This window comes from Camelus bactrianus, chromosome 8, assembly GCF_048773025.1.
Source record: "Camelus bactrianus isolate YW-2024 breed Bactrian camel chromosome 8, ASM4877302v1, whole genome shotgun sequence".
Taxonomy (NCBI): Eukaryota; Metazoa; Chordata; class Mammalia; order Artiodactyla; family Camelidae; genus Camelus; species Camelus bactrianus.
The window spans coordinates 23184691-23197000 of record NC_133546.1 but is presented as its reverse complement, the minus strand read 5'-3'; the positions used below and the strand labels follow the sequence as shown (position 1 = coordinate 23197000).

General features: G+C 39.3%; 1 protein-coding gene across 3 annotated transcripts in view; it reads left to right on the top strand.

Moving 5' to 3' along the window:
• Nucleotides 1-11912, top strand: part of ARFGEF3 (ARFGEF family member 3) — a 154141-nt gene extending 142229 nt beyond the window's left edge. For all 3 annotated transcript variants that reach the window (XM_074368274.1, XM_074368272.1, XM_074368271.1), the window contains 2 exons: nucleotides 1677-2901; nucleotides 4306-11912. In XM_074368274.1, the coding sequence (XP_074224375.1) occupies nucleotides 1677-2901; nucleotides 4306-4497 (1417 nt within the window). In that variant the 3' untranslated portion in view covers nucleotides 4498-11912. The remainder of the gene's footprint in view (nucleotides 1-1676; nucleotides 2902-4305) is intronic.
• The last annotated feature ends 398 nt before the right edge of the window (nucleotides 11913-12310 follow it).

Here is a 12310-nt window from a genome sequence, read left to right as displayed (position 1 = left end):
TATGGCGTTGTGGGGAGGCTAGACTAGTGATCGGTGACAGGATTTCCCTTCTTAGTTAGAGTCTTGTAGTTGCGGGCGTGAAGCACTAGCGCAAACTGGTGGCTTTTACAGCCCCTTCTTCAAAAAAAATGCACGTTCAGGTCTCCTAATATCTTAAGTAACTTATCAAAAGTTACTTCTGTTGGAGGAGGGGATTGGGGAGCTATTATTTAATGGGTTCAGAGCTTCTGTTTGGGAGGATGAAAAAGTTCTAGAAATACAGTGGTGATGGTTACACATTATTGAAAGTTCAATTCAATGGCATTAAGTACATGCATAATGGTTAAAATTGTAAGTTAATGGTATGTGTATTTTACCACAAAACAAGTTAGCCTATTTTTGCTGAAAGTCCTGTGTTTTTCCCTGATACCACTACACAAAGGGCAAGGTCAGCCTTTAAAAAATGTGTGGAAGAATTTTTCTTTTCTTCTAGTTTAAAAATTATTTTTATAACTAGCAGGACAAGTATTTTAAGTCAAGTTTATATAAGAATAAAACAAAAACTTAATATTTAACGATTGCACTTTTGAAATCAATAGTGTGGATGAGCTGTCATAATTTTATAATGATCCAGTTACAGGAATTAGTTTGCAAAATCAGGCCATAAGCTATTGTCATGAAATTCTAAGAGCAATGAAAAGAATGGGAAACGGAAACCATAAGCCCAAAACCACATTGATGAATTAAAACGTTGAAACTGGAATTTAAAATAGTACAAGAATCCAATCAAACAAAAGGGGCCAAATTACCAAGTATTCCCTTCTAATGCTGCCTTATCAGGGTTGTGCTCTGATTAGCATTGTCACCATTAGTGGGTTGCACCTGCTTCTCAACCAGGTGGTCTGGCCAGATGCTGAGGTAGCATTCACCCTCTCCCACCTCCCCTAAATGCACATCCAAGGCCCATAAAGGAGTCCCAAGTCCACAATGGCAGGAAAGGATGCAAAAGGGAATTAGCCTGTTCTGAGCAAATACCGCTTTCTCTCTTAGGTTTGTTTTAGAAGATTGCAGATTCAATTATCAATTTCTTTCTTTGAAAACCTTAGCCTCATAATACCTCTAAAGTTAAAACTTTTCAGTATTTGGATCTCCTCTGTCTCACATGCTAGAAGCACTAAAACTTTTTAATATATGCACCTAAAATATTAACATTTAATTTTGCAAATTGGTTTAGTCCCTCCAAACCAACTTCAATATGATTCTAAAAGCTTTGTGTCTAAGAAAAAAATGGTAAAGGGTAGGAAAAAGGCCAATTAAAGTTAATATAACTGAATAGAAATAGTAGCTTTCTTGGTATGTTTTAATTTTAATTTATTACTCATAACTACAAAAGAGAATAAAATGTGTCATATACTGTAATTATGCCTGTATTTAAAATGTTTTCTAAAAGTGCTCTATTTGTTTCCTAAGTCTTGTTGAGAATGGTTAACTCAATATCCTAACATTAATTATAGCCCCTAGATTTTAAAAAGTGTTTGTTAGGAAGTTTGCCTTTTTTGAAGAAAGACATTAAAATACAGGTAGTTTTAGTTGTAATTTTTCCTAGTCATCATGAAATGTCTAACATCTGAATCGTTTTCAAGTAATTCATTTAAGGCAGCAGGCTGCTAATCAACGCCTTTCTTTTTCATTTGAAGTGTTTCTTTCAGGGAAATTGTAGTCAGTTTACTATCCCATCAAGTATTACTCCAGAACTTGTATGATATCTTGTTAGAAGAGTTTGTCAAAGGCCCCTCTCCTGGGGAGGAGAAGGGCCAAGGGCCAGAAACCAAGCTGGCCGGCTTCCTCCGATACATCTCCATGCAGAACTTGGCCGTCATATTTGACCTGCTGCTGGACTCCTACAGGACGGCCAGGGAGTTCGACACCAGCCCTGGTCTGAAGTGCCTGCTGAAGAAAGTGTCTGGCATCGGGGGCGCCGCCAACCTCTACCGCCAGTCTGCCATGAGTTTCAACATTTATTTCCACGCGCTGGTCTGTGCTGTTCTCAGCAATCAGGAAACCATCACTGCCGAGCAAGTGAAGAAGGTCCTTTTTGAGGACGATGAGAGGAGCACAGACTCGTCCCAGCAGTGTTCCTCGGAAGATGAGGACATTTTTGAGGAGACCGCCCAGGTGAGCCCGCCGAGAGGCAAGGAGAAGAGGCAGTGGAGGGCGCGGATGCCCTCGCTCAGCGTCCAGCCCGTCAGCAACGCGGACTGGGTGTGGCTGGTCAAGAGGCTCCACAAGCTGTGCATGGAGCTGTGCACTAACTACATCCAGATGCACCTGGACCTGGAGAGCACCCTGGAGGAAGCGCCCGTCTTCAAGGGCGACCCGTTCTTCATCCTTCCCTCCTTCCAGTCGGAGTCGTCCACCCCGTCCACCGGGGGCTTCTCGGGGAAAGACACGCCGTCCGAGGACGACCGAAGCCAAACGCGGGATCCCGCGGGCGAGGCCCTGGGCCTGCGGGGGACCGGCGGGGAGACGCTGCTGCAGCCGCCGCCGCCGAGCCCCAAGGTGGAGAAGAAGGACCCCAGCCGCAGGAAGGAGTGGTGGGAGAACGCGGGCAACAAGATCTACACCATGGCGGCCGACAAGACCATCGCCAAGCTGATGACGGAGTACAAGAGGAGGAAGCAGCAGCACAACGTGCCCGCCTTCCCCAAGGAGGTCAAGGCGGAGAAGAAGGGAGAGCTGCTGGGGCCCCGGGGCCAAGGCTCCCCGCTGCTCCAGCGGCCCCAGCACCTGATGGACCAGGGGCAGATGCGGCACTCCTTCAGCGCCGGCCCCGAGCTGCTGCGGCAGGAGAAGAGGCCCCGCTCGGGCTCCACCGGCAGCTCCCGGAGCGTCTCCGTGAGGGACGCCGAGGCGCAGATCCAGGTGGGTCCCCGCCGGCCCCAGGATGCGAGGGCGGGAGGCTGGTTCCCAGCAACCGACATGCCCCCGTCACAGAGCGCTCCGACACCCCTTCGCCTCCAAAGTCAGAGCACCTCCTGACCCTAAGCTGTAAGACCTATCAGTGTATCAGTGGCAAACTGAAATCTTATTCTCGGGTAATTTCAGGAATCGTTGTCATGGGTTGTTACAGCTACTATTGAGAATTAGGAGCCCACCTGTGTAAATAAGACGATGCCAAAGCTTAGGAAATGGATAGACTTTCGTTGGCATTGAGTCCTGAGTTTATCATTTGAAGGGAGCACCGAAGCAGTTCTATAGTAATGAAGGGAAAAGGCAAAGTGCATATAATGTGGTCAAACCAATGAATTATTTTTCTAGACATTCTTGGGCATGTAAAATTCACATTCTTCAGTGTTCCTATTCCTTAGTGTATGTAATATTTGTGGTTCTATGGTACATCCCAAAATGAGCTTGAGAAGTAAAGAATGGTGGTACTGTTTCATTCAATTTAAGAAGAGATGGGAAAAGAGAAATAGAAGGCTCTAGACTCAAGAGAGCCCTTTAAAAATAATTATCTTGAATTGTGGACTCCTGTTGCAGGCAAACTAAGGAGCTCTTGGGCCCCACGATTCTATGAACCTATACAGGGGAATATTCTTAAAATGAACATAAATTTGGAATCAGTGTGAATCTTGCAAGATACTTTTTCCCTCTGGCATTATCTGGAACGTAGAACCAAGCTTCCTACTTCAGAATCTACAAAAATTAGACTAGATTTGCAAAAGTATCCACTCAAACTGAGATGTAAGGTTATTCTTTAACAGGTAACATTAACAAGTAACAAATCTTAATTGCTTTTTCCTGCCTTGGAATAGATGTACCTTAATTTAGGATAACTTTTAAAATCGTAAAACTCCAAGTTTCCTAGGCGTTTCTTTTAATGGGGGGGGTAATTAGGTTTGTTTATTTATTTTACTTTTTTAATGGAGGTACTTGGAATTGAACCCAGGGCCTCCATACATGCTAAGCATGAGCTATACTTTCTCCCATCTAGGCATTTTAGAGACTGCTGATTAAAAGTGTCATATGACTTATGGAAATCTCATTATGAGAAGGCAAGAGAATTTTTTTAAATCTGAGGAATATGATTTTTGTATTTTGTAAAAGCTGAAATAAGATATTCCTAATGTTAGATGAATCTCCACTGTTCTTTATATATATGAACTTAAATTGACATTTTAGTATAGGTACATTAAATTAGTAAAGACTAATTTATTGAAGCCTAAAAGCCTGAGAAAACTCACTCACTTGCAGATTGACAGGGCTTAGCCGCACACCTGAGAGTTCAAATGAAACCTGCTCATTCTCTTAAATCCTTTCTCTTAGGCGTGGACCAACATGGTGCTAACAGTTCTCAATCAGATTCAGATCCTTCCAGACCAGACCTTCACAGCCCTCCAGCCAGCAGTGTTCCCGTGCATCAGCCAGCTGACCTGTCATGTGACTGACATCAGAGTTCGCCAGGCTGTGAGAGAATGGCTTGGCAGAGTGGGCCGTGTCTATGACATCATTGTGTAGAAGACTCACGTTCCATTCCCAAGGAAATACACTAGGGCGGTTAGAGTATGTCTGCCAATCCAACTGATAGCATTTTCCCTACCACCAGCCCCCATATCTCAGAGAACACCCAGTTGCTCCCTAACTAATCGGCACTGGGGCCATTCTGGGTACTAAGGTTGTATCTAGATGACACAAGTGATACTTCAATTTTGCACATCATTTCAGAAGAGTCTACATTCCTTGACACATTTCTAAATCTTGTTTATTTTCCAGGGTTTTGCCTGCAATGTTATCCCCAAATGGGTCACTTTCTAGGACTACTCCTTTGAAAACACTACACTGATCATTTTAAAAAATGCAGTTGCTAAAGAAGTATCTGCTGGTAAGTCAAGCTGATGTACACACAGACATGATTAAGTGATGACGATTTATGAGTTTGGCAGGGAAGCAAACAGTTGTAAAAATGTATTCTTGGGTGTCATAAGCAAGGGATGACTTACTTCCTCTGTAAAATATTCCAGAACATTTCAAAATTGTTCCTAAGTTGTCAAGATTTTCTGGTTGGTATTCACCAACTTCCTCATATAAGGTACTATTGTGCCTTCAATTCCCTACTTCTAAAAGAAGAAAATTCTTTCCTGGCAGGATGTTAAGTCTGTGGCATGGCAGCCTTTGACACATAGTACCCCATGGTATTGGTTGATAAAGACAGTGCCAAAAGACGGAAGACTGGCCACCCTGGCTGTCCCATTAGTCTTTGCTTTTGCTCCCAAGGCAAAAATGGTGCCTTAGTTCCTTATTGCACAGACATTTCTCTGCTCCTCAATTATCTGAACATAAGGTATAACATTTGGATTTTAAGAAAACAAAACAATTTGTTTTATATCAACACCCTTGAAGGAAAGAACTCAAGAGTTTGCCGGCCAGTGAGGAGACTTCTCAGGGAAGAGGGGCAGCGCGGTAGGGAGACAGCTGGAAGGGTTGAGAAAGGAGATGATGATGAAATCATTTTAAATCCTAACACTAGACATCAATCATATGAAATTATGGTGTCATTTATACACACTCTAGTCTCAGAAGAAAATAAACCTACAGGAAAAGAGGAGCCAGAATGACATTTAGGAAATAAGTTTTTCAATGGCAAGTAGACTTACCCTATGTTGGAGGTCTTTTTATTCAGGCCAGTATTTTAAGTGGATTTTTCTTTTCCTAATTTTTACTAGAAAGTTAATTTGGAACGTTTATCTTACCATTTATAGCATATTTAATGTTTCTTAAATTATAATGATTAAAACTCTTCAAGCCCACTCATACACATTTTAGAGAGTTAGTTACTAAGACATACATTGTAATTTTCCCAGCTCCTAAAAATTATTCATAATTGAATATGTTATCCTTTAAGAAATAAAACATCAATTCTTTAGTGTGGAAGTAAGGATTTAAAACCAACAGCTTTATTCAGTGCTGGTATTTGTAAACTTTGTCTTCCTTGAGAATAGTTAAGAGGAAGACAAGGTTCCCTGATTCATTTAGGCAATCTAAAAGAACCTTATTCTTCAGTATGCTATCTAGACATCACCAGAGAATTCAGAAGATATTTTTCTAGTTCCACAAAACACTCTTTGTCATCAGGCTGATTCATTAGACAATAATTCAAGTTTAGAAATGGATTTTAACTATTCGATCTTAACAAGCAATGAATTGTTGGAACAGCAATGAGTTGTGTTCTATACTTTTGATTTTTTATGTTTTGTAGGTAGAATTGAAAGTTGGGAACTTTTTTGTTTAACAAAAGCAATACACTGTGGTGGTTTTGTTTCTTTTTGTAGCTTATCTTAGGCTCCCTTTTTTGTGAGCCTGTGAGTATTCTACAATGTACTGGAGTCCGGGAAGCTTCAGCAAAACAGAGTATTATCAAATCACAGTAATTACAAAATGCTTACGTCTAGCAACTTTTCATAGAGTATAAAAAGTTGAAAGGAAGCCAGTCTCCATTTATGAATGTCATGTCCTGGAAGTTGTTAAACTGTTTTTCTAAACAGTTCAGAATTCATCTTCCCAGAGATATTATGGGATCCATGGCTAGATTATGACAATTACTGCATCCAAACACTGCTTTAGTACCAGCCCAATTATGGGTCCCAAGAATGAAAGATGAGAGAATGTACATTGCCCTTTACCTAAAGTTTTGTAAGTGGGTTTTGGTCCCTGCCCATCATCTTCCCTGTAGACCACACTGGACTTCAGCCCACCTCCATGCCCAGCGTACTCTATGCACCCCTTACACGACAGAGTTCAACTGGAAAATTAGCTAAGTCACAGAATACTTCCCAGAGGCATTTGCAGTTTTCAAAAAAGACATTGCGTGATGCAAATAATCTCCAAGCAATAGTACTTCAGGTCACAGTGACTCTTTCCAGGGGTGGAGAAGAAAGGGAGATAACTTAAAACCCTGAGTAGATGAGTGGTCCCTGGCCATCAGTCCCTCACTGTCCCCGGTGTGTCCATTTCTGCCTTTCCCCATCTCTTCTTTTACTCCCTCCCCAACTGTTTCTGAAAGACCAAGGTCAAGGCAGCCTTTGAAGTTACAATAGTAAAATTGCAAACATATGGTAGTATGTTACAGTATATTAGCAGATCTAAGCAGAATAAAATTTTGCGCATTTCTTTAGTTGCCTGTATTTACTGCAAAAAGTGTAGTACCCTAAGGTTGAGAAATATTCTTTTTCTAATATTTTGGTAAAGTGTTCATCTTTACCAAAATGTCCTTTGATTAAAAAAAAACAAACAAACCTGGAAAACTCAATGTGCAAAAGAATTCCTGACTGAACAGCCCAGCTAAGTACACCATATCCTGCAACAGATTTCTCCTTGCCAAGGGAGGGCTTAGATTTGATGGAGGACTAATAAATGACTCATTGGATCTCTCCCCTTATGATTATTTTCCTGCCTTCTCCATCAGTACGAAACTAGAGCACCTTTTACCATTTCCAGGCTATTTAGTGACTGACCAAGGCAGATGCTAGCATACACGACAGATTAAATCAGATTAAATCAAACATGACAAAATGTTAACATAATTCCAAAGGACCTTTAAACTGAGACTTCTTGGTACAACAATCACTAGGCTTCTTGTTGTTTTAAGGAAAGGGCTTAAAAAGTCAGTTGAGAGAGTCAAATAGCCTTAATTGTAAGAAGGTAATGCAATTACATAATAGATTGTATTCCTATTATGCAGGAACTGACTTCCTCAGATACATCACAATATTGCTTATATAGAAGAGTTTTCTTTCTCGGAAAGAAAAATCCATTTGTGTCAGTCCCATCAAACTAGACAAAATAAAGACCTTCGTTTGGAGCTGGTAACAATGGCAAGAGTTTACAAACAGCAGGGGGAGGTGACATTCACTGAGTGCCTCTGAGAATGTGGACCTTTCCCTATATTACCGTATTTAATTCCCACAGTAACCTTGTGGAACAGGTATTCCTTTTTTCAGATGAGGTCACAGACCAAGAGAAGTTAAGAAATTGACCCAGGATAACCAGTAACTGGCAGAGTTGGTTGCAAAAGAGATGTTCCTGATTTCGAAGACCAGGCTCTCTCTACAATACCATGTCTAAGTGCATAGAGGAAACACTGCAGTGTTTCAAGGAATTAAACAGTTAAACTGAATATTTCATTGAACATCTATAATGTTATGGGGATTCTTCAAATCAGGTTAAAAAATAAAAAGTGTTTAGGCACAGAAAGATCATCTGTAACAAGATTTTTAGGTTTGAAAATAAAATCTAAACTTTAATGTTAAAGCAGATCCTCAGTGGTAATTTAGAAAACTCACCAAATTAGATGGAAATGACGGAATGATACTGTCCACGGCCAGCTGTTACACAGAAAAGCATGGCAGTCTGTGTCTAAAATGACATGAACAATTTAGTGACCTTTTTCAATTACCATTTAATCACTCAGAATAAAGTGCCCTGTAGCCAACAGTGCCTCTACTTGCTTCCCCAGGAAGTATATAGGACTAAATTGTAGGTCATCATCAAACTTTGGGAATATGCAAAATAAATGACCATTTTTCAAAATGCACATTCTCTGAAGAGGAAGCAACTAGTCGGACAAGACTGATTAAAGATCCAGGTACTGAGGGCACCAGGTTAGTATCCATAGTAACCATGGGCCGTAACACCTAAATATTTCTACTTGCTTTGTAGACAGGGAAACAGGCAGAAGGAAAAATCCAACATATTGTATTAAGCACATGACAGAACGTACATCTGCTTGGGTACCACTTAGGGAGATTTAGTGTGGCCTTAAAAAAAGCAAAAGACTATTTGTAAGCACTTATATTGGATATATGAGCTTGTCATATGGCAAGATTTATGAAATTGGGTAAAGAACTCATTTATAGTTACGCCTCATCCAAAAAAAAAAATGTTTTCCTCTTTCACTAGTGGCGCAATCTAGAAAACTTTGTCTTTCTGTGAGGTCCCTTTCCTTTGGCTGTATTGTAATATTTGTATTTGATGTGGAAGTTAACTAATAACTTAAGGTTTTGGATTAGAACACCATTTAGATTTCCAAAACACAATTATTACTTCAGGGAAGATAGACCAAAAAAAAACCCAAATCATCCCCTGGGACTGTGTAGGAGAAACTCACTTGAGAATAATGCCTGATTTCCTTATAAAGAGTGGCACTGATTAATTGGAGAAAAACCCACTACCACACCACTAGCACCGTACAAAACCTTTTCCCTCTATCTTTGTGCAATAATGCAAGGGTGGAGGGGGGTGGTTCAGGGAGAAGAGACTGGTTGACCATCTTAGTGACAAAACTGCAGTCAACTGCTGGTGAATCTCATCCAGTTATGGTCCTTCCAGCATTTTCAAGCACCAAGAATTGTTTGTACTGGTAATTCCTATCCTGAAGGTTCAAGTAGTGGTTGTCTAATATCTTTTGACTTTAGAACAGTGGTCCTCAAACTTTAGCACACATCAGAATCACCTGGAGGGCTTGTTAAAGCACAGCTTGCTGGACCTTTGCCCAGCATGTCTGACTCAGTTGGCCTAGAAATTTGCATTTCTAACAAGTTCCCAGATGAGACCTGTGCTGCTGGGCTGGGGACTACGCTTTGAGAACCACTACCTGGAAAAAATAACCAACTACTCCCTTTAAGATCAGCCTGACTTATCAATCACTAGAGAAAGACTGAACTTCACCTTGGGCAGACAACTTGGAATTGGACTCTCTATAGCATTCCTGTTCAGTTTCCAGGTTTACTATGCCAACAGTTGATTTTTACAAACTAGGAGACAATGAATGTATAAGTTCTGTGGAACAGTGAGATCAGTATAAGCTTCTCGTCTTTGTATTTAGAAACATTAAGTCTATGGATGATCTTTTGTATCATGTTGACTCTTTGACTTGTACTGAAGGTGATTTTAAATTCAAGTATGTAATGTTTTAATTTCTTCTGTCCATAGAGTTTTAATGAGATGTTTCCATGTTGAGTCCATCATAACCTTGGCTCCTGGCTTCCAGAAATTTTTGAGTAGTTGCTCGCTTGCCAGTAGTTTTATATCCCTCATTTGTCACCAAAATATCAAGATGACATTATACTATGTGATGTGTCTTCATCTTTCACTTAACTAGTGTAAATTAATGTTTTAATTTCCTATGCATCTGTAAAGAGTCTACCAAATGGCTTCATGGGAATTTGCAAACTGAACCAACTCTCTTTTGAGCAGCACCTGTGCCTGTTTTAAGGACTTTTCAGTACATCTGTTGTGTGTGTGCACCTATCTACACAATTGAGCTCATGTTTATTATCTCATCTTCCAAATGATGAGAAAAATGTAAAAGTGCATCAGTATGCTTTGGGGATACAGTGAAATCATGTTAAATATAGATGGGGCCTTAGTTTATCTCTTAACTCTTTATTCAGTTAGTTCGCTTTGGAAATTCTTTTTACATTAAAAAAAAAATAAGGACCGTGGAGGTAATAATTCAAGAGAAAAATTAAGTATCTTAAAATCATCTCCCTGTATAAACTATATTGCACATAATTTCTATTGATTCAGTATATTTCTTTAAAGACTTCTTAAGTATCCTTACATTTTTTTAAATGAAACTGCTGTATGAGTAGAAAGTAATGACTGTATTTACTAAAATTAGTGAGATGAGAAAGTGTATCAGTGTTAATTATACCAAGGATTCAAATCCTTGCCTCTGTTGATGGAAATAATTGAAGCTGTTCTATTTCAGTTTTGTTTCCCATAATCATTTTTGGAAATTTCTTGTGAATTTAGTTCTCTTAGAAATAATTGATTTTGAATTAAATTTTAAAAATTAATCTCTAGGAATAACTTATTTTTGTTTTACCAACTGGTGCCAAAAAAGAGGAGGAAGGAATCTGAAAGCAAATCTTTTGAACTAACTTGTAAAATATGCTTTCTCTTAAAGTTGGGAAGCTCACGCCCCCGGCTCCCCCAGCCACCAGTGGCACCGTGGCTACCTCATGATTAAGTGCAGGCTACTTCTGTGTTCCTCCCTCTGCACTTGTTTCATCTGATTTTTGTTGAAAGTGGTTCTAATAAAAATTGAGTTTCTCACAAAAGCAAAGATTAAGGCTTTTGATATTTTTGGTTTCACTTCAATTGAAACCATGTGGTAGAAGATCCAGGTATGGCATGATCAGGGCAGGAGCAGGTGCCTGGAGGGAAAGGCTGGTTTTATTTGGGTTTTGTTTCTTGATTTGTTTTTAGTGGATGGGGGTCGGTGAAGGGGAGGGGGAGGGAATTAAGAAAAAGTTTATTGCCCTAATCATGCCAAAAGACTATGATTCAAGACAATTTTCCTGCTGTTCTAAGAGGAATAGACTTAAATAAATTACATTATAATTAGTTCCCCTACTGCCATCTCCCACTCTCAGTAAAGCCACTGGGTGGTAAGGGTCCTTTTATCCTTTATATTATGCCAAAGACTAGACTTGTTTTCATTAAAAATTATAAATAAATGAAGCTTGGTATAGCCATAATGATTTGAGTCTGTATATCATTTTATCCATTAAATGCAAAATTCAACCCCACTCACCTTGCAACCCCACTCACCAGGAGCCTTGAAGCATTTTGTTTACTCCAAAGGACTTGTCAAGGAAGTACAGTTTTTCTTTTGCCCTCTTATTTAGTCAGTTTGGTCACATTTTTTAAAAATTGAAAACTATCCCCATTTATATGTTGATATAACTGTTTCATTTGATATAATCTGTCTGTCTGTTGTTTAACAGGTTCCTGTAAGCAAGCTTGCAACTGTATTTTGTGTACATTTTATCTGAAGTGAAAATGAAAATTCTAAAGAGAAAATATTTTAAAAGATACTGTATTTATGTTGCTTGTGTTGTAGAATAAAGATTCAAATGCATTAAAAAATCTGATATGTGAAATGATTGCCTTTACTGAATAAATACATCAAAAGAATTTATGTAAATATCTTGTTTACAGAATTCTGCTAAATGAACTAGATTCCTTCCCTTGGCATTTCATAACTGAAGGAACCTCCTTGTCCAATCCTGTAACACAGATATCACTGTTGACAATTCGGTGAATGCCTAGAAAATATACCTGAAGAAAATATATATCATATTATATATTATATGTATTGCACTATATTATACATAGTATTATATAAATAATATATCTACTCTATAGATATAGCTTGTTTCCTTTAAAAAAGAGGGATTATTTTGCAATATTTTGATGTTTTTCTTCATGAAAATGGATATCAAATTCATATTATCAGCGGACACTAATGAATGAATGCGTTAAAAAC